The sequence below is a fragment of the Gobius niger genome (assembly GCF_951799975.1).
Source record: "Gobius niger genome assembly, chromosome: 6".
NCBI lineage: Eukaryota > Metazoa > Chordata > Actinopteri > Gobiiformes > Gobiidae > Gobius > Gobius niger.
This window is the reverse complement of record NC_136857.1, coordinates 37,418,396-37,440,976: the sequence shown is the minus strand read 5'-3', so window position 1 is coordinate 37,440,976 and position 22,581 is coordinate 37,418,396. Positions and strand designations below refer to the sequence as shown.

At 44.8% G+C, this 22,581-nt stretch overlaps 3 protein-coding genes across 3 annotated transcripts in view; all 3 read right to left on the bottom strand.

Moving 5' to 3' along the window:
* Window positions 1-22,581, bottom strand: part of LOC306964332 (uncharacterized protein) — a gene marked incomplete at its 3' end in the record, with an annotated part of 391,619 nt that overhangs the window by 99,503 nt on the left and 269,535 nt on the right. The gene's annotated exons all lie outside the window — the stretch shown is intronic.
* On the bottom strand, window positions 2,910-16,186 carry LOC306964337 (uncharacterized protein; the record flags this gene model as incomplete). Its single annotated transcript, XM_079558329.1, has 9 exons — window positions 2,910-3,225; window positions 5,954-6,081; window positions 7,476-7,650; window positions 7,728-8,069; window positions 8,145-8,238; window positions 8,592-8,728; window positions 11,834-11,937; window positions 13,325-13,465; window positions 16,177-16,186. The coding sequence occupies 9 exons, from the start codon at window positions 16,184-16,186 to the stop codon at window positions 2,911-2,913; spliced, it is 1,446 nt and encodes a 481-aa protein (XP_079414455.1). The 3' UTR covers window position 2,910.
* On the bottom strand, window positions 17,174-22,581 carry LOC306964232 (uncharacterized protein). The gene is made up of 4 exons (XM_079558208.1): window positions 22,505-22,581; window positions 20,867-21,292; window positions 19,558-19,808; window positions 17,174-17,660 (listed from the first exon to the last, which is right to left on the bottom strand). The coding sequence occupies exons 1-4, from the start codon at window positions 22,545-22,547 to the stop codon at window positions 17,385-17,387; spliced, it is 996 nt and encodes a 331-aa protein (XP_079414334.1). The 5' UTR covers window positions 22,548-22,581; the 3' UTR covers window positions 17,174-17,384.

Here is a 22,581-nt window from a genome sequence, read left to right as displayed (position 1 = left end):
TTAACAGGTGTGTGACCCGTTAAGGCAGCGTTGATGTTTACTCACTGAAAAGGAGCTGATCAGCCACTTTCCCTCACTGAGTCATGTTTTGGACAGATCTCCACTCGGCGGGCACGTGGGGTGAGATGAGGTGAGGGAACGGTTTCGGAAAGGCCTATCCTGTCACATAACCTGGCTAACGCCAGGCTGCTGTGTGCACTCGAATCATTTCGAACTGCACAGCAGCCTGGGGACCATGGCCCAAATTTTCGCAATCACAGAACGAGGAGGGACGGCAAGACGATGACGCGCTATTCGATATACGGAAGCTTGTCGTTTATTTACGGATTTTAAAAAAGTAATTATTATTTACGGATCAAACATGACAACAGCAGACGCAATGGTATTTTTCGATCAAGCTTTAGACCATGTTCTAAATAATTTAGCTCAAAAGTTTACAGCGGGTACGTCATACGTCATCTCATACAATGATACGATTGGTTATGGCTACGTGCAGACGCATGATAGACATTCGTATCGCCCAATAAACGGCTATGGACGATCGTAAACCACACCTCTCCTACGAGAAAATGAATTGGTGACCCCAGACTAAATATCACTTGTGATTTTAGTCTGGTGTTAGCCAGGCTACCTGTCACATGTAGGTTGAGCAGACTCACAACCGAAGGGAATCACATATCTCTCTGTGTACCACTCCCGCAGTTAACTATTTGTAAGTGTGCATGCATTCAGACCAGGGGTTTGCAACGCTCAACAATCAGAGAGCCATTTCGGACCTTTTCAAACCAAATGAAAGTCTCAAAGAGCCACGATAGTTTCAACTTTCAGTGCGGGATAATGTATAGAACGCTGGTCATTATCGGGGAAATAAGTACCAACAAGGCGAACCGGACGTGTTTGCCAGCTGAACACACACAAAATAAACTTCATACACTTTTAGGGGGAAAAGGGAAGGGAATCTTATTTGTATAGCGCTTTTCATATGACACAAGTCACACCCAAAGCCTGGGTTCCCCAGGCTGCTGTGTGAACTCGAATCATTTTAAACTTCACAGTAGCCTGGGGACCATGGTTGCATGGATTTGGAACCAATAACAGAGCGAGGAGGGACGGCAAGACGATGACGCACTATTCGATATACGGAAGCTTGTAGTTTATTTACGGATAATAATTTAAAAAAAGTTTATTTATGATCCAACATGACAACAGCAGACTTTCAATCAAGCCTTAGACCGTGTTCTAAATAGTTTCGCTCGAAGGTTTACAGCAGTGGCGTGCGGTGACTTTTTGCGTTAGGCAAGCTGTGGCCTAGGACTTAAGGAGGGAGACCCCCCAGGAAAATTTTAAAAATCATATTTGATTTACTGTATTCTGATGCATTTTAAGTGCACCCGCGGGAAAATAAAAACAGTACGCTGTTTAGATGATGCGATCATTATGCCCGAAAATTAGTATAAAATACACTAGTTATTAGTTAAAGGTATAGCGGAGGAAGTTGTATTTCCGGGTGGATCATCAAGACGATTGGTCCTAATTGTCAATCATTCTGATGATTTGCCTACGTAAGGCCGTCGTGCACGCTCGCCCCTTGTTAATTTCTGCGCATGTGCACTTTCAAGCCTCTGTGAGTTACGCTGTGAGCCATTCATTGCTGCTCGCAGAACGCACCGAGTCGTTTGAAAATGGCAGAGGGGCAAGAGAAAAAGTGTCTTCGAAGTGTATGAGAAGAAGGTGGCGGGGTGTTATTTTGGCGGACGCAGAAAGCGAGAATCCAATGTTTACGTCCTACGCTCGCAGCAGTAAAATACTTCGCTGAAGGACAAGAACACGCAAATGGGAAAAACGTCCTGGTGAGAAACACCCGGACGTTTTGGGCGAGGACGAAGAGGAAACAGAAGAGCCTGGCGCTGCTGCGTGAAAGAGCCGAGTGATAAAGAAAAAAGTGGCTCAGGCTCGTCAGAGGGAGACCAGGCTTGTAGACCTTAGACCCATTCATCAAACACCGGGAAACGTCACCAACACATTCAAACAACGTTCTTGGATGGACAAAACCTGTACTGAGCTACACAGACGTCAAACAACAGGATTTACCGACTGACACAGAGGTAAGCTTTCAACGTTAACGTTTTCTAACATAATAAACCAGCGGGAGATGCGGCTAAACATGAAGTCAATCTTCAAAATGTTTGCAATATCGTGACTGATACATTTTGTAATAGTTTGAACTCAAATGGCTCGTTTTTCTGTCATTCCTTGTTTGTTTTGGCTGAAAAGGGGGCGTGGCAGTTTGGCAGCAACATGTCTTGTGGAGTATGAAATGTCAGAGCCCAGACCAATTTTGTACTTGTTCTTTTTGCCTCAAGAACAAGAACAAAGTTCTCGCGTCTTGTGGAGAATGAAGAGGCCTTTAGTCTCTCCTCCTCTCCTCTATGGGGCCAAACGGGGTGAAGTTAGAAGCGACCATGCTCTTCCACGGGCACAAAGACCAGACGGGTACGAATCAACTCGTCTAAGCTCAGGTAAGAACATGTCTCAGTATGGAAAAACTGTGTCCTGTTCCTTTAAACCGAGCACATTTAGTGTAACACCTTATTTGAAAGCTAAGAGCTACAAAACTGATTGTAACTTTTGGTCACCTCGTTTTTGTCACATTTCTGTGACAGTGTTTTTTTTTCTTCATGTTTTCACAGTTTATTGTCGCTTTAACATCACTTTTTTTCATCAGGTTTTTATCACTTTTTTGTTGCTCTTTTGTTGTTTTAGACACTTGTCCATTGTGTTATTGTTGCTTTTCTGGCCCATTTTTGTCGCTCTTTTGCTGCTTTGTTCAAGAAGCCTTTAAAGCCAAGTGCTGGGTCCAGGCGGGGGGTTAGAGGTCACTTTGCTGCAGCTGACCTCTGGAGGCCGTTTTCAGCTCAGCACTTTGGACCTCATCTCTCGGACCCTGGGACTCTCCCGGCTCTGGCCCACGTCGATGTTGTAGATGGTGGTCTGGACAAACGTGTACATGTTGTGCAGCGCCGGGTCGTACGGCCGGCCCAGCACGAAGTGAGCTTTGAAGAGTTCGTCGAAGGCGCAGAGCGAGGACTGGGCCTGACAGGGAAGCAGCTGTCCGTTCACCGCCATGTAAAAGTCCTGGATCAGGTCTCGCGACGTTCCCACCGCCAGGACGTACGGAGGTCTGGCCTGGTCCGACCCGAGCGCCTCCAGGAGGCCCCGGCTCGACTGGGGAACAAACACAGGTACAGTTTACAATAACCTCTTAACCCTTCACCTCTCCGACCGTCACCACTTCAACTGTCAACAACTCCCACACTTCCCCCGTCACCCACGATGTCCCCCAAGGTTCTGCGCTCGGCCCCCTCCTCTTCACCATCTACATGCTTCTGCTCTGTCAGATCATCTGCCACCATGGACTCCTCTTCCACGGCCAGACCGACGATACTCAACTCTTCATCTCCACCAGATCCATCACCCCGGTCATCCTCTCCACCATCACTCCTCTAAACTTTCCTCAAGTTCCTCAAGGTTCAGTTCTGGGCCCCACCCTCTTCTCCTTATATCTGCTGCCACTTGGAGAAATATTTGAAAAATACAACATCGCTTTTCATTGTTTTGCTGATGATGTTCAGATATACATTCCAGCAAAACCCAACACTATTGAATCCCTGTTAAAGTGTCTGCAAGAAGTAAAAACTTGGTTGGCCCAGAACTTCCTAAGTCTTAACAAGAAAAAGACAGAAGTTATTGTTTTTAACAACAGCAAATCTGCAAATGAGGTTCTTGGCTCACCTTCACACCTTCATTCTGTGACAAAAGCCAGCTTCTTCCAGCTTAGAATTCTAAGTAAAGTGAAAGTTTATCTTCCGCACAGCGATTTTGAGCGAGTTATTCATATGTCACGGCTTGACTATTGTAGCTCGCTCTATTGTGGGCTGGACAAATCCTCACTCAACCGCCTACAAAAAGTCCAGAACGCTGCTGCACGTTTACTGACAGGGTCGAGGAGGCGGAGCATATCACCCTGTGCTGGCCTCCCACTGGCTGCCTGTCAGCTATAGAATTGACTTCAAGATCTCGATGCTTGTGTTTAAATGTCTTCATGGATCTGCTCCTGAGTATCTCTCTGAGCTTTTGTCTGTTTATGCCCCAGTCAGATCAGTAAGGTCGTGGCCTTCCAGCTGTCTTTGAACGTGCCCAGATCCCGTTTAAAGACGCGAGGAGATCGAGCGTTTAGTGCAACAGTCTCCCCCTAAACGTCAGAGCTGCTCCAACCATAGAAACCTATAAGACTGCCCTTAAAACTGTTTGCGTTGGCGTTCAATTCAAGCTATTGTGTGTGCTTCCCTTGTTGTTTTGTACTGTAATTTTATATTGTGTACCTGTATGTGAAGCACTTTGGGCACCGAGTGTTGTTGTAAACGTGCTATACAAATAAATTTGACATTGACATCACTGACTGTATCTCTGATATCAAAACCTGGATGGACAATAACTTTCTCAAACTCAACAGCTATAAAACAGAACTCCTCATCACCGGCCCCAAATCTCTCCTCCCCTCTGTCCAGAACTTTACCCTCCTCGTCGACGGTCACAATGTCAAAAAAAACTGCAATTCATCCAGAACTCTGCTGCCTGCCTCCTCACCCACATCCAGTCCAGAGAACACACCCCCCCGTCCTCCAGCAGCTCCACTGGCTCCCTGTTCAATACAAGCTCCGCCTCCTCACCTACAAGTCCCTCCATAACCTGGCCCCGCCTTACCTCACCGAGCTCCTGCAACAACACCAACCCACCCGCCGCCTCCGCTCAGCCGACTTCAACCGACTCACCCCCATCACCCGCACAAAACGCCAGACGCTGCGGGACCGAGCCTTTGGGGGTTAAGAGGTTAACCCCTCAACTCCCACCTGAACCGAGCACATTTTCTCCAGTTTGGCTTTACCTCAGTCCAAAAACTTTTGGAAAAAAGGTGTGAAAAGAGCAACAAAACTGAGATGAAAACAATGATGGAAATGTGACAAAAAAGTGAGAAAACATTGACAAAAAAGTGACGAAAACAATTACAAAAATATGACAAAAATGAGATAAAAATTTGACCAAAAAATTACAATAATGCGACTTCTTCTTCTTCTTCAAAAATGTCAAGAAATTTACAAAAAATTTATGAAAAAATGAAAAAAATGTAACAAAAAAAAGACAAAAAATTGATAAAATGTGACAAAAAAAATGATAAAAATGTGATAAAAATTTGACAAAAAATGACAAAAATGTGACAAAAAAATTACAAAAATGTGACAAAAATGTGACAAAATAATGACCAAAATGTAACAAAAAAACAACAAAAAATTTATAAAAACTGGACAAAAAAATAAAAGAAAATGACAAAATTTGACAAAAAAATTACAAAAAATTGACAAAAATGACAAAAAATGTGACAAAAATGTGCTAAAAAATTACAATAATGCGACTTCTTCTTCAAAAATGTCACAAGAAATTGACAAAAAATTTACGAAAAAATGAAAAAAATGTGACAAAAAAATTAGAAAAATGTAGCAAAAAAAATTACAAAAAATTGATAAAAACTGGACGAAAAAATGAAAAAAATTGACAAAAAAATGACCAAAATGTAATTTTTTTTTATAAAAACTGGACAAAAAAATAAAATAAAATGACAAAATTTGACAAAAATGACAAAAAAAATGACAAAAAATTTGACAAATATGTGCTAAAAAACTGACGAAAAAATGACAAAAATGTGACAAAAAATGACCAAAATAGTTGCAAAAATGGGTTGAATACCCAACAAAAAATGATGGAACAAAAATCTGATGACGTGAGGAAAAAGATCCTCTCGGTTCAGACGGGAGTCAAGAGGTTAAAGCCACACTGCGCAACATTTCACCCCATGAATAGAACAAAGTCCATGCATACATTGGCAGGTTGTGCTGACCTTGTGGAAGCGGACGACTCGCTCCACGGCGTCTCGAGCGCTGATATTCCCCGGTTTCTTATTCCCTCGAGGCGTCGGCGGGAGGAGGTAAACCAGCAGCAGCAGAGACGCCATGTCGCTGTCCCACACTGGTCACAGGAACAGAACAGCAGAGTCTCAAAGGAGCTGTGCACAATAAAGCTTTTTACCCATTTTCAAACTTAACCTCTTACCACCCACCTGAACCAAATGCATTCTGTCCTCTTTGGCTATTATATAGGCCTGTGTAACACCTCATTTGAAAGCTAAGACCCACAAAACTGATCTTTTTTTGTCACATTTTTGTCACATTTTTGTTGAGTTTTGTCATTTTTTTGGTTGAATTTTTGTCACATTTTTGTTGAATTTTTGTCACTTTTCAGTTGAGTTTTTGTCACATTTTTGTTGAATTTTTGTCACTTTTTTGTTGAGTTTTTATCACTTTTTTTTTGCGTTTACATCCTTGTTTTCTTCTCATTTTTTTGTGGCTGTTTTGGTGCTTTTTCCCCCAAGAAGCTTTTTGATTAGGGTAAAGCCAAACTGGAGAAAATGGGATCCGTTCAGGTGGGAGTTAAGAGGTTAAAGGGAATAGATGCAAGTTGGTCATTTTTATTCTCACTACTGCCCCCTGGAGCTTCTATATTAATGCATGACGGCACTTCGGACCCAAATTATCATCAATTATTATCTATCATTATAGAGGCAGTTGTGGTGAACAGGTCTGAGCTCATTCTACACATTAGGACATGGCTCGAACATAGGGGGAGGAAAATACTTGTAGAATTTTACCCAATAAATAAAATTGAAATACAAGCAATTGTTTTATGACAGATATTTTCATCATTGAAAAATTCCTCATAAATGCACAAACAAACGTTAATGAGAATCACCTCTCCTAAGACATGACATGACTTTACCTTTGACTGGGTACGTCTATTTAAAGAGGGGGTGTTATGCTTTTTTCAGTCCCATAGCACCAGTCTATATCACACTACAATGATGAGCAAACCTTCTGTTGGTCTGTAAATGCAGTAAATTAGAATAACTGCCTTGTATAAAATGTCTCTCTCAAAATGGCTGTAGTGAATGTCTTGAAATAGGCCTCTGTCTCTTTAAGAACCTCTGAGCCTTTCCGACACGCCCCCTCCACACGCTGTCTGTGGCGTCAGTGGGGAGGGGGTTCTGCTGAGGAGTAGTGGTTGGTTACTCGGCTGGTGACGAAAGCTCGGAGGCGTCTCCAGGAGGTGGGGGCGTTCCTAGGAGGACTCAGGCAAACCTATCCCTAAAATGGCCGCCATCAGAGTTTTTACAGATTACTCAAAAATACGTGAATGTGCCAAGGCAACACTTCAGGCATGTTTTTAATGAGTGAATCACATAATAACATGATGTAAAGCTTGAAAAAGTCAATTTTGCATAATACCCCCCCTTTAAAACTAAGACGTTGAGGAGAAAACTAGCTCAGAATCTCACACTGCCCCCTGTGGGACAGATCTGTATTTACCGGCATCGTCTCTGTGCGGCCGCCCCTCAGCCGCCCGGATCAGAGCGTCCAGCGCAGGCGTTTGATTCAGCGCGTTGGCTTCCTTGATGACTTTGCCTTTCAGGGTCGCGCTCCACTTCTCCAGCAGCTTCGACGACGTCTCCTTCCCGAACATCAGCTCGAAGTCCTGCAACACCTGTGGACAAAGAACAAACTCTGAAATATGATAAGAAACAAAGAAATAAAATAAGAGGTGAAAGAGAGCGTTCTCACCAGGCCCTTGGTGTCGAGGAGCCGCGGGAACACGCTGAACACGGAGCCGCTCGTGTCCGGGTCGTGCACCAGTTTGTGCCTGAAGCTGAAGGTCTGCTTCATCTTCAGGAAGATCTGCTCTGGGTCTGAGCTGAGCTCCAGCAGAGACAGCGCCTCCGCACACTGCTCCCCGTGCAGCTGCTCCGCCCCCGGCTCCGCCCCCTCCCGCACCACCTCCGGACCTCCTCCTTTAGGGCCCGCGGAGCTGCAGCGCCTCCTGCGGCCCACGCTCAGCTCCTTCTGCATGTTCTTCAGCTTCCACGCGATGTAGCCGCCGTTACTGCTGGGGTCGAAGAAGTGCTCCTGGAGACACAGCATCAGACGAGGTCATCACAGGACTTTAAAGACCTGTTCATCTCTGTTTGACCGCAGACCCACGTGTCCTCTGGGGGTGAACGGGTCTTTCAGCGACGGGAACAGCGTCACGATGCCCACGGCGTACTTGGTCCTCATGTCCATGGGAGGAGAGCTCCTGAATCAACGAGAGAAAAGGGAGATGTTTCACTCAGTCGTCAAGGTGGAGTTTTCTCCTTTAACATCTTAGTTTCCATGTCCCACTTTGTAAAAGACTAAACTTAAAGGGATGCTAGGCTAGTGCTAGGCTAGTGCATGTCTATGGAAACTAGTAGCCTGCCTTAAAAACCTCTTCAAAATCATGGGCTCGTCCTCTAAACGTTGCCATATCTGATTTGTAAAAAGCTCCTTTGTGAATTCCACGTGTAGTGATGCGGCCGCAGGTAAACAAACGACTGCAGATCCGGTCACCGATATCTGAACATGGACCGCTGTGTGAATAACGTTTCCGCCCGCAGTGTTAAAACTCACCCGAACTTCTCCACCATGTCGGCCACGACGATGGTGACGAGTTTGCGGCGGAGTCGGTCGGTGATCTCTCCGCTCTGGCTGTACTCGCGCAGGATCCTCTCACCGCCCGCCCTCGACTCCAGGACCGTCCGGACCAGCTTCAACCAGGAGCACAGCAACATTTATTAATCATTAGTTGGTCATTTTATACTCACTGCTGCACCTCAGGTCATACGTGTAACTGCAGCTTCTATATTAAGCTCGTGCATGACTTTCTGAGTGACAGTGCAGGACTTTAGAGGCAGTTGTGGTGAACAGGTCTGAGCTCATTCTACACATTAGGACATGGAGGAACATGTAGGGGGAGGAAAATATAGAATTTTAACATTTTTAAACTCCGTATAGTCCCTTTAAAGTGTAGGACTGTTGCTCTCCAGTCGAGAAGCTTTTGGATTTGGGTAAATGCGCTCGTTCAGGCGGAGGCTCATGCACCCTCATGGACCCTCACGGACCCTCGTGGACCCTCACGGACCCTCGTGGACCCACATGGACCCTCGTGGACCCTCGTGGACCCTCGTGGACCCTCGTGGACCCACATGGACCCACATGGACCCTCGTGGACCCTCGTGGACCCTCGTGGACCCTCGTGGACCCTCGTGGACCCTCGTGGACCCTCATGGACCCTCACGGACCCTCGTGGACCCTCATGGACCCTTGTGGACCCTCACGGACCCTTGTGGACCCTCATGGACCCTCACGGACCCTCATGGACCCTCCCGGACCCTCATGGACCCTCGTGGACCCTCGTGGACCCTCATGGACCCTCACGGACCCTCACGGACCCTCATGGACCCTCATGGACCCTCACGGACCCTCGCGGACCCTCCCGGACCCTCATGGACCCTCGTGGACCCTCATGGACCCTTGTGGACCCTCACGGACCCTTGTGGACCCTCACGGACCCTTGTGGACCCTCATGGACCCTTGTGGACCCTCATGGACCCTCACGGACCCTCATGGACCCTTGTGGACCCTCATGGACCCTTGTGGACCCTTGTGGACCCTCACGGACCCTCATGGACCCTTGTGGACCCTCATGAACCCTTGTGGACCCTCACGGACCCTCATGGACCCTCATGGACCCTCATGGACCCTTGTGGACCCTCATGGACCCTTGTGGACCCTCACGGACCCTCATGGACCCTCATGGACCCTCATGGACCCTCATGGACCCTTGTGGACCCTCACGGACCCTCATGGACCCTCATGGACCCTCATGGACCCTTGTGGACCCTCACGGACCCTCATGGACCCTCACGGACCCTCATGGACCCTTGTGGACCCTCATGGACCCTTGTGGACCCTCACGGACCCTCATGGACCCTCATGGACCCTCACGGACCCTCATGGACCCTCATGGACCCTCATGGACCCTCACGGACCCTCATGGACCCTTGTGGACCCTTGTGGACCCTCACGGACCCTCATGGACCCTCATGGACCCTCACGGACCCTCATGGACCCTCATGGACCCTCATGGACCCTCGTGGACCCTCATGGACCCTCATGGACCCTTGTGGACCCTCACGGACCCTCATGGACCCTCACGGACCCTCATGGACCCTTGTGGACCCTCATGGACCCTCATGGACCCTTGTGGACCCTCATGGACCCTCATGGACCCTTGTGGACCCTCACGGACCCTCATGGACCCTCACGGACCCTCATGGACCCTTGTGGACCCTCATGGACCCTCACGGACCCTCATGGACCCTCATGGACCCTCACGGACCCTCATGGACCCTCATGGACCCTCATGGACCCTTGTGGACCCTCACGGACCCTCATGGACCCTCACGGACCCTCATGGACCCTTGTGGACCCTCACGGACCCTCATGGACCCTCATGGACCCTCATGGACCCTCACGGACCCTCATGGACCCTCATGGACCCTCACGGACCCTCATGGACCCTCACGGACCCTCATGGACCCTCACGGACCCTCATGGACCCTCGTGGACCCTCATGGACCCTCATGGACCCTCACGGACCCTCACGGACCCTCACGGACCCTCACGGACCCTCATGGACCCTCGTGGACCCTCACGGACCCTCACGGACCCTCACGGACCCTCATGGACCCTCGTGGACCCTCATGGACCCTCATGGACCCTCACGGACCCTCATGGACCCTCACGGACCCTCACGGACCCTCATGGACCCTCACGGACCCTCATGGACCCTCGTGGACCCTCACGGACCCTCACGGACCCTCACGGACCCTCACGGACCCTCCCTCAAGGACCCTCACGGACCCTCATGGACCCTCCCTCACGGACCCTCATGGACTCTCATGGACCCTCCCTCACGGACCCTCCCTCACGGACCCTCACGGACCCTCCCTCACGGACCCTCATGGACCCTCCCTCACGGACCCTCATGGACCCTCCCTCACGGACCCTCATGGACCCTCCCTCACGGACCCTCATGGACCCTCCCTCACGGACCCTCCCTCACGGACCCTCATGGACCCTCACGGACCCTCACGGACCCTCCCTCACGGACCCTCACGGACCCTCCCTCACGGACCCTCATGGACCCTCACGGACCCTCACGGACCCTCCCTCACTGACCCTCACGGACCCTCCCTCACGGAACCTTCCTCACTGACCCTCACGGACCCTCCCGGACCCTCACGGACCCTCACGGACCCTCATGGACTCTCTGTGTCTTTCTCCACTTCATTCTGGCCTTTTCTGGATAAATAAGACGAGCAGCTCCGCGTAACGTTCATCCCTACACTGAGAGAACGCCTGACACGGAACCGCAAACGCAGCATTACACCGAGAGCTGCAAGAACAAAATGAAGACATGTCTTCAGATACAAGACGTTTCCATGGTTACAGGGCAAAATACAAAATGACTTCATTTTGTTCTTGCAGCTCTCGGTGTAAGAACAAACATCTTGCGTCTTGTGAAGTTTCGGTGCATCTGCTGCTTGTTAGTGAAACTTAACATTAACGACGTTTGTTTCTTCAAATGTAACATTAACGACAAAGTGCGACACATGCTTCGTTTCTTAGAAAAGGATAAACATAATTATCATTTCACACCTACCTCCCACTGGACGACTGACTCCGCCTCCATGAGGTCAGGTGGACAGTTGATGATTGTGCGATATGTCGTGGCTTCTTGATTTGGAGAATGTGATGTTTTTCCAGAGTATAGCCCAGCACTAAACTAAACAAGCTCAGAGTCTCACCTGCTCAGGCTCTAAGGCGCAGTCGTCTGTACGTGGTCTCTTCGGCAGCATGAAGCTGACGTCAGGCTGGTATAAGTGAGACAGCGAGTCTGCACAGGAAAACACTGCAGGAAGAGAAAGGAGATCACTGACATGAAAGAGGAGGCAGGAGATCACTGACACATACATGAAAGAGGAGACAGGAGATCACTGACATGAAAGAGGAGACAGGAGATCACTGACATGAAAGAGGAGACAGGAGATCACTGACATGAAAGAGGAGACAGGAGATCACTGACATGAAAGAGGAGGCAGGAGATCACTGACATGAAAGAGGAGACAGGAGATCACTGACATGAAAGAGGAGACAGGAGATCACTGACATGAAAGAGGAGACAGGAGATCACTGACATGAAAGAGGAGACAGGAGATCACTGACATGAAAGAGGAGACAGGAGATCACTGATATGAAAGAGGAGACAGGAGATCACTGACATGAAAGAGGAGACAGGAGATCACTGACATGAAAGAGGAGACAGGAGATCACTGACATGAAAGAGGAGACAGGAGATCACTGACATGAAAGAGGAGACAGGAGATCACTGACATGAAAGAGGAGACAGGAGATCACTGACATACACATGAAAGAGGAGACAGGAGATCACTGATATGAAAGAGGAGACAGGAGATCACTGACATGAAAGAGGAGACAGGAGATCACTGACATGAAAGAGGAGGCAGGAGATCACTGACATGAAAGAGGAGACAGGAGATCACTGACATGAAAGAGGAGGCAGGAGATCACTGACATGAAAGAGGAGGCAGGAGATCACTGACATGAAAGAGGAGACAGGAGATCACTGACATGAAAGAGGAGAATGGAGATCACTGACATGAAAGAGGAGACAGGAGATCACTGACATGAAAGAGGAGACAGGAGATCACTGACATGAAAGAGGAGACAGGAGATCACTGACATGAAAGAGGAGACAGATCACTGACATGAAAGAGGAGGCAGGAGATCACTGACATGAAAGAGGAGACAGGAGATCACTGACATGAAAGAGGAGACAGGAGATCACTGACATGAAAGAGGAGACAGGAGATCACTGACATGAAAGAGGAGGCAGGAGATCACTGACATGAAAGAGGAGACAGGAGATCACTGACATGAAAGAGGAGAATGGAGATCACTGACATGAAAGAGGAGACAGGAGATCACTGACATGAAAGAGGAGGCAGGAGATCACTGACATGAAAGAGGAGACCGGAGATCACTGACACATACATGAAAGAGGAGGCAGGAGATCACTGACATGAAAGAGGAGGCAGGAGATCACTGACATGAAAGAGGAGAATGGAGATCACTGACATGAAAGAGGAGAGAGGAGATCACTGACATGAAAGAGGAGACAGGAGATCACTGACATGAAAGAGGAGACAGGAGATCACTGACATGAAAGAGGAGGCAGGAGATCACTGACATGAAAGAGGAGGCAGTAGTTTCTGTACCTGGCCCTGAAGGAGCGTCGACAATGATCAAAGTCAGGCCTGGTTCTTGCTCCATGAGTTCAGTGAAGACGTCGCTGTCGACCTCAGTCCCAGAGCCGTCCGTCAGATACACGTCACTGCGGATCCCGAACCTCTGCTTGGCTGAAAACAAACAAATCATTCCTTTTTATTAAACATGTACCTGACCAGTGTTAATTTTGACAACATATTTTGATTTAGTCTTAGTCGTTTGACGAAAATGTAATTCGATTTTAGTCTAGTCTTGTTCCTCTGCTTCATGGAGCTGCTCCACATGAACAAAGCTCAGAGCTGATCCTTTGGCAGAGAATTTACATGATCTGAGGCTCTTTCAGACGGACAATAGAAGTTTGGATGATTTTAGTCTCTCCTTTTCATTTTTATTTAGTCTTATTTTAGTCGACTAAAATATCTGGACATTTTAGTCATAGTTTTAGTCGTCAAAAATAACACTTTGACTAAAATTAAGACAATATAAAAAAATACAATATCGGGCATCGGCTACAAAGATCTGACACCGAGCCGATCCCTGTTTCAGCTCTCACAGTTTAGTTTAGTTATTTTATTTATTTATTCATTTGAACAGGGACAGTGTACAATATACATTAACCTCAAAGGGAGAGATGCTGTACCAGGTTGTAGCACTTTCCACCTGTAGTCCCTGGGCAGACTGATGTCAACAGACAAAGTCATAAAAATATGAAAACAGAATAATACATTTCCCCAACAACAGCATTAAAATCAACACATACTTCGTTCATTCCAAAGCATTAGATTGCACGCTCTTGCATACACACCAATTACAGGACATTATGGGAACAAGTTTCTTTTAAAATAAGCAATTTTTTATTCTGGTGTGAAAAAGTGTTATGTAAATGTACACATGTGGTCAGCCCTGTTGGAACATATTCCACTGTTTGATGCCACACTGGAGAAAGCGGAGCTGCGGATTTACACTGGGGGGTCCTGATTTACACTGGGGGGTCCGACACTCGCCCCCAACAGTCGACCCAGTGGCTCCAGATGAAACTTCTGAGCTCAGTGAAATAAACTTTTTTTAACGGAGGAGCTGCTGTACCATTAATTATCTTGAACAACAGACAGAGATTTGAATATATGATTATGTTTTCAAACTTAATATACTATGTTTTTTAAGAATATGACAGTGATGAGATAACAGAGATTTTTTTTCATGAACTTTAAGAGAGCTTTTGTACAATGATTCCAAGGGCCTTAAGGCTGTTTTACAGGCCTGCGACCAACTTGTCACGCATTAGCGAAAGAACGGGATTATCATCGCATTTAGATAAAGATTAGAAGCATCTGTGGTCAAAGAGTTTCTAATATATCTAAAATTCGCTATGTTAAATTTCAACGTATTGGTTAATTTTTTAATATGTTTTTTTTAATTTAAATTTGGGTCAAGAATGACTCGTAAATATTTAATTTGGTCGACATTTGAGATTTCCTGACCTTCAATGGTGATTTTTGGTCCAGTCTCACATAACGAGAACTTACAGCGATTTGTGAAAAACATCGAAACCGTTTTGTCAATATTCAAGGTTAAATGAGAGTTTTTCAACCAAATAGAAATGTTTTGCATTTCCTCGGGTAACCTTTGGGCAACCTCTTTAACAGTTTTCCCATGAATATACACCACAGTGCCATCAGCGCACATTATCATTTTGGCATTTATACATACAGATGGAAAATCATTAACCCCTTTACTCCCACCTGAACCGAGCACATTTTCTCCAGTTTGGCTTTACCCCAATCCAAAAGGTTCTGGAAAAAAGCTGTGAAAATAGCAACAAAACTGAGACGAAAACAATGATGGAAATGGGACAAAAAAGTGAGAAAACATTGACCAAAAAAATTACGAAAAATTGATGAAAAAGTGGCAAAAATTTCACAAAAATGTCACAAAAAATGACAAAAAATTGACAAAAAAATGTCAAAAAAATTGACAAAAGAAAGTGACAAAAAATGTCAAAAAAATTTGACAAAATTTGACAAAAACAAAAATTTGACAAAAAATTACAAAAAAAAAGTCAAAAAAATTACAAAAAATGTGACAAAAATGTGACAAAAAAATTACCAAAACATTACAAAAATGTTATAAAAATTTGACAAAAAAATTACAAAAATAGGACAAAAAATATGACAAAAATGTGATAAAGTGACGAAAAAAATGCCAAAAATGATAAAAAATGACAAAAGATTGATAAAAAAATGACAAAAAAATGTGACAAAAAATGACCAAAAAATGTGACAAAAAAATGTGACAAAATTACAAAAATTTGATAAAAATTGACGAAAAAAATACAAATAAGTTAAAAAAAAATGAGTTGAATGCCCAACAAAAAAATGATGGAAAAAAAATCTGATGACGTGAGGAAAAAGATCCTCTCGGTTCAGGCGGGAGTTAAGAGGTTAATATAAAGAGAAAACAGCAAGGGCCCTAATATAGAGCCCTGCGGCACACCCATAGTGCAGGTTTAACCTCTCAACTACCTTTTCTCCAGTTCAGCTTTACCCAAATCTAAAAGCTTCTCGACTGGAGTTTACAGCCTCTAGATCAGTGTAACACCTCATTTGAAAGCTAAGACACACCAAACTTTTTTTAGATACTTCCTCGCTAAATATAAAAATATAAAGTATGTTACTAATACCTGGGGTTTTGATACATTATTTACAACAATGTGTTTTGGAAATTGAGTTCTTGAATACAGTAGTTGCTAGTGAAAAAATAGCCTGGTTAATGCCAGACAGAATATCACAAGTGACATGTAGTCTGGAGACCAGTTCATGCTCTGGTAGGAGGTGTGGTTTACGATTGTCCATAGTCGTTTATTGTGCTGAATGTCTCTCATGCGTCTGTACGAAGCCAGAGCCAATCGTATCATGGTATCAGATGCCATATGACGGACCCGCTGTAAACTTTCGGCTCTATTTAGAACACGGTCTAAGCAGGGGTGGGCAAGTTTGCGTCGTGGAGGGACGATTTTCGTCATTGCCAAAACACCCAAGGGCCGAACCTCAACATTGTAGCCTAAAGAAAAAAACTACTTTCTGCAAAGGCAAAAATGCAAATCAGTGGTTCTCAAGTGGCTTTGGGACCCACCACTACCCTCGGATGACGAGCCAAGGAGTTTTTTGTCATATATCGTATAAAATATTGTATTTTCCACTCAAGCAGTAGATTTCCCTTTAAGACTGAAATTATTATCAAAATTACCCCAAAACATTCATTTTAACAGACGCAGTTAGTGTTTCCATGCAGTTTCAGATGGAAAATATTGAATAAAAGTTCCCTATAGACTCGCGATCCACTGAAAATGGTTCCGTGACCCACTTTTGGGTCCCGACCCCCCAGTAGAGAATCACTGTTTAACATTATACATGACCAAGCCGGATGTTCTGACAGGACATTTTTAAAATACTGACACTATTTATTGCATTTTAAGTGTACTTTAACAGGAATCTGATCTGATATTTGCATATAAATATTTCTCAAAATCATCTTGGGGCCTGACGTTGCCTACCCCTGGTCTAAAGCTTGATTGAAAGATGGAGTCGCCGCTGTCATGTTGTAAATAAACGTGTTTTTTTTATTTTTTTATCCATAAACAAACTATTCTACTCTGTATGTGGATGATTCGAGCGCACAGCAGCATGGGGACTCCCGGGCTAGACAAAAATGTGTCTGTGCCTTGATTTTTGGATTAAAAATCAAATACATGTGACTGGGAGCGAAGTATTGAAAGGTCCCTCTGAACAAACCTTCAGGACATTGTTCAGGACATTGTTCAGGACATTATCAGTATCTTGTGGAGCCTGTTGGAGCTCCTGAAGTGCAGATCATGTCATAATAATAAGAGGAAAACAGTAAAAGTTACATTTCCCACATACAGGAGTTCAATGGAGAAATCAGGGCAATAATGAAACTCTTTATTGTAATGATTATAACATTTATTTGATTAAATGAATCTTGAATAAATAGCACAAAGGTCAGACTTGAAAACTAAAGAGACCGTGTGACTCAGGTCATGTGACCCTCTGGCCTGTGATGCTGAGAGTTCTGCTGGTTTGGGGGATTCAGGGAGTCGGGCTGATGTTGATGCTGATGTTGATACTGATGCTGATGTTGATGCTGATGTTGCGTCGGCCCGGCTCCAGAGGGGGGGGCCGGCAGTGGTCTGGCCCAGGGATGACTGGACGAAGGCTGACCAGGACGCAGACTTGCGATTGAACCCAGTAATTGTGAAAACATCTCCTGTGACTCCCTGAACCTTTTCTCCTCCGCGTCCAGCTGAGCCTGTGACACAAACACACAGTCCAATAATCAGGACAGAGGTCAGGGCGACAACATAGAGGAACTTCACCTTACAGCAAATGTTCAAGTACTTAGACCTTTTGAGGTAGTTATTCATTACTACTGAAATTCACTTCCTGATGCAAATTACGAATACCTTCAGACATCGTAGCACAGTAACATGATACAGTAAAATAATGTGCATTTCATAACATGTGTGGAATGGAAGCTCAGCCCTTTTTAGAGGTTTCTACACGATAACTCATTACAGAGACATTGTGTTGTATTCAGGGCCATTATATTACATTACATATGAATCAAAGAATATGAAAGATAAGACACAAAGTTTTTTTTTCACTCACAGTTAGTGTTACTGAAGCCATTAATGGTGAAACAACCGAGTTTATTCTTTTTAAATCATACTGAAAGAAGAAAGTATCAAAAATGACCCTGATCCAAAGTTTACACCCCCCAGTTCTTCATCCTGTGTATTAGGGCTGAACGATATGGACAAAATTTCATATCTCAATATTCAGCCCAGATATCTCAATATCGAGACGATACAATATAACTATGAGTTAGGTGAAAACTAAGCATTCTTCAGGAAGATAAAATCAGAATACAAAAGGGTGCAGTTTTATTGATGAAAATCCTTATCGTTTACACTGCGTTCCAAATTATTACGCAAATTGTATTTTTGTGTCAAAAAGGTAAAACAATTTTAAAAAAAATAATGAAACTCATGGATGGTATCGTGTCTTGGGGCTCTATGAATCACTGACATTAATCTCAGAGACCTGGGATGATTAGTTTTCAGGTTAAGCCCAGTTAAGGGAAAAACTACTGAAAAAGGATGTTCCACATTGTTAAGCAGATCATCATTTTCAAGCAATAAGGTAAAGAAAAAGGATCTCTCTGCTGATGAAAAGTGTAAAATAGTTGAATGCCTTGGTCTAGGTATGAAAACCTTCGATATTTCATGAAAGATGAAGTGTAATCATCATACTGATAAGAGATTTGTGGATGATTCAGACAGACTCGGGTTTGTGCAGATAAAGGCACAATGAGGACGGTTTCTGACAGACACACACATCAGATTAAGAGAACAGCTGCTACAAAGCAGCAGACAGGTATTTGAAGCTGCTGGTGCCTCTGGAGTCTCCCGAACATGAAGGTGTAGGACCCTCCAGAGGCTGCAGTTGTGCATAAACCTTCTATCCGGGCCTCCCCTAAACTGTTGAAGCTCATGAACAGAAACGGCTGCAGTGGCTCAGAAATACATGAGACTCATTTTCAAACAGTCTTGTTCACTGATGAGGCCGTGTGACCCTGGATGGTCAGATCAATGGAGTAGTGGATGGTTGGTGAATGGCCACCATGTCCCAACAAGGCTGTGACGTCAGTAAGGACGGGGCGGAGTCATGTTTTGGGCCAGAATCATGAGGAGAGAGCTGGTCAATCCCTTTAGGATCGCTGAAGGTGTGAAAATTACTGTTTTCACTGGGAGATTTTTTCAACCACATTTAAATGATCTTCTACCAGTTAAAGACTTGAAAATTATACTGACTCTCATTTCAGTTGGCAATTTAGTGAAGCTCTGAGTCTTTGTGGTCGTTGTGGAGAAGGTTCTGTAAATAATCTAAAGTGGAACATTCTGCATGATCATGAACTTTGGACCAGGGTCATTTTTGGTACTTTCTTTTTTCCATCTATAATCTCTAATCTCTAATTCTTCGAGCACGGCTGTATCCAGATGTGCTGTACCTGCATGAGCTCTTTGAACATGCTGTCCTGACGCTGCTCAGACACGGCTGTATCCAGATGTGCTGTACCTGCATGAGCTCTTTGAACATGCTGTCCTGACGCTGCTCAGACACGACTGTATCCAGATGTGCTGTACCTGCATGAGCTCTTTGAACATGCTGTCCTGACGCTGCTCAGACTCGTTGCTCTCCTCGATTCTCTGCTGAAGTTCCTCCATGTAGTGTTTGAAGTCACTCTCGGTCCTGGACATTTTGCTCTTCCGTTTTCGGGCACGGACTCCAGGGAGCCGGAGCGTCTCAGCAGTGGGACCGTCTGTCCTCGTACTGGGAGCTTCTGATGAGTCCTTGGTGCTCTGGTTTTCTGCAGGGGGGGCTGTGCTGCTCTCCTCTGTTTGGAAACATTCAAATACGGGTGACTAGATGTTACATTTGGTCTGACATGGATTTACTGTGTCATAGTCACAGAACTTATGCAACTTCAGACTTTAAAATCACTACTGACTAATCTTGAAACAAAGTATTTTACCTGCAGATGGTTTAACCCCTTAACTCCCACCTAAACTGAGCACATTTTCTCCAGTTTGGCTTTACCCCAGTCCAAAAGCTTCTGGAAAAAGCTGTGAAAATAGCAACAAAACTGAGACGAAAACAATGATGGAAATGTGACAAAAAGTGACGAAAACATTGACAAAAAAGTGACGAAAAATTGATGAAAAATGACAAAAATGTGACAATAAACTACAAAAATGTGACAAAAAAAAAAATGATAAAAATGTGACAAAATAATGACCAAAATTTGATAAAAAATAGACGAAAAAATGACAGAAATGTGACAAAAAATTACAAAAAATTACAAAAAATGTGCTAAAAAAATTGACCAAAAAATGACCGAAAAATGACAAAAATGTGACAAAAAATGACAAAAAAATTGAAAAAATTGACAAAAATTTGAAAAAAAATTGACAAAAAAATAACAAAAATGTGACAAAAAAGGACAAAAAAAAGACAAAATGTGACAAAAAAAAGAAGACAAAAATGTGATAAAAATTTCACAAAAAAATTGACAAAAAAATGACAAAAAAGTAACAAAAATGAGTTGAATACCCAACAAAAAAATATGGAAATAAAATCTGATGACGTGAGGAAAAAGCTCCTCTCGGTTCAGGCGGGAGTTAAAGGAATAGGTTAAACAAGTGTATTATCTTAATGTAATGATTTAATGTTGGGTTATTTCTGAGAGAATCTAACTTATGTGAAAGAGTTTCTGCCTCTTGGCCAGGACATGAAAAAGAGTTTATTCATCTCAGTGAGTTTGATCCTGGTTAAAAATAAACTCTAAACTCAGTGTAATGTGCAGGAGTGGCCGTACAGTATATCGTATTTCCACTAGTACATGCACATCATAAGTAATAGAAACGATCAATAGATGTATAACACAATACTCACCACAAGAGCCTGGGTCTGTGGAGCTGCTGGACGCTGGGCTGTGGTCCTCCTCATCCTCCTCCACCACGTCCACTGGGTCCATGATGGGTTTTCTGTCCAAAATGGCGTCCATCTGGTCATACCAGGGGAACTTGTCCTTTATTGACTCGTCAGCCCCACCTTTGGTGATCGCGTCGCGAATTTTGATGTATTCCGCACGCAGTTTTTTGGCCTTGATGCGGCACTGTGAGATGGAGCGGATGTAGCCCTTGGCTCGGAGCCGTTTGCTGAACACGGCATAGATGGCGCTGTTCTTGTGGGTGGTGGACAGCTGCGCGTTGATGAAGTCGTCGGCCCAGACCTCCAGTAAACAGCTGATCTCTGCTGTGGACCACGTTTGACCACGTCCAGCGCCGGGCGTCGCCGGATCGTGAGCCTCAGTAACACCTAAAACACGGAAGCCCTTTCATGTCATGCTCTAGTTCTGCAGTGCGACCTCAGAGCGACCTCAAAGCGACCTCAGAGCGACCTCAGTGCTTCCTCAGAGCGAGAGGAACCGCTCGAGACAGTGCGACCTCAGAGCGACCTCAGTACGACCTCAGAGCGAGAGGAGCCGCTCGAGTCGCTCAGAGCGACCTCAGAGCGACCTCAGTGCGACCTCATGCAGGCCCGTGTCTTTCATCCGCCTTGTCGAGCTTTTCCATAACAAAGGCCAGGGCCAAACCGGTCTGACCAGGTATAGGTTTTGGGGCCGACCTCTGGCTGTGGCCAAAGCGCTGACCCGTGTCTGATGTGACGTGAACAGACTCTGGCCTCTGATTGGCTAAGAGAAAGTGGACAGCCCTCACTATTGACACGCAGGTCATACGGATTTAATATTAATATACATACCACTGTTCTAAAAGGGGATTTTGCCTTTAGCAGGTGTTAGCATAACATTAGCATGTAGCTTACCTTCATAGTTGTATATAGCGGTTTCTTTTCTGTTTTAATACAGTTTGGCTCCTCTGAATGATTCCATAACTCCATCAGAGGGCAGTATTTGTCCACATTTGTTCTCATCACGATCTGTACAGCTGCTCCTCTGAGGGGGCGCCGCTCCTCTGTGGGGGCGCTGCTCCTCTGAGGGGTTCCGCCCACAACAAATGCAGGTGTTTTAGAAGCGACTGACGTGGAGAAAGTGTCGCCACAATGAGAGAAAAATGCGTTTTGAGAAGAAGGCCCTTGAAATTTTGATTTCCCATTTAAGTTTATGGGGAAACATTGAATCAGCGCAATATTTAAACATGTTACTGTAATGATTAGGTATATGTTTTGTAATGATTAGGTATATGTTTTGTTTCCAGGTGAAAGCTTTTATGTTTAGAGGCCAATTTGGCCCAAAACCTGAAAAAATATAGTTTTGCCTGTAGTGTCTCTCCTTAATAAAATAAAATCCACCACTGCTTTAAGTGCTTGTATTTTACTTCATGAAACGCTGTTAGAATAATTGATAAACCACATGAGTTATGCAAAGTCGTAATGACCAGATCATTTCATATTAATGTGACCTAATGTATATTTAGTATAAAAGTCCAGTGTTTTTCCATGACATACAGTTTATTTCTAAATAGCCGAGAACATAAGCCTGTATTGAAGTATAAAATATCAAACCTTTACCTTCAGAGAGGAAAGTCGAATACGAGCGTCCGTTCAGATTCATGTGACTCTTCTTCCCTCTGTACTGAACATTAAAC

What these genes read in the sequence shown, in the direction of transcription:
- LOC306964232 (XM_079558208.1), bottom strand. Translation starts at nt 22,547, where the DNA reads ATGAATCTGAACGGACGCTCGTATTCGACTTTCCTCTCTGAAG. An exon ending in CACAGACCCAGGCTCTTGTG is followed by an intron (nt 19,809 to 20,866) that starts GTGAGTATTGTG and finishes GTTTCCAAACAG; the next exon opens with AGGAGAGCAGCACAGCCCCC. An exon ending in TGTTCAAAGAGCTCATGCAG is followed by an intron (nt 17,661 to 19,557) that starts GTACAGCACATC and finishes TTTGTGTCACAG; the next exon opens with GCTCAGCTGGACGCGGAGGA.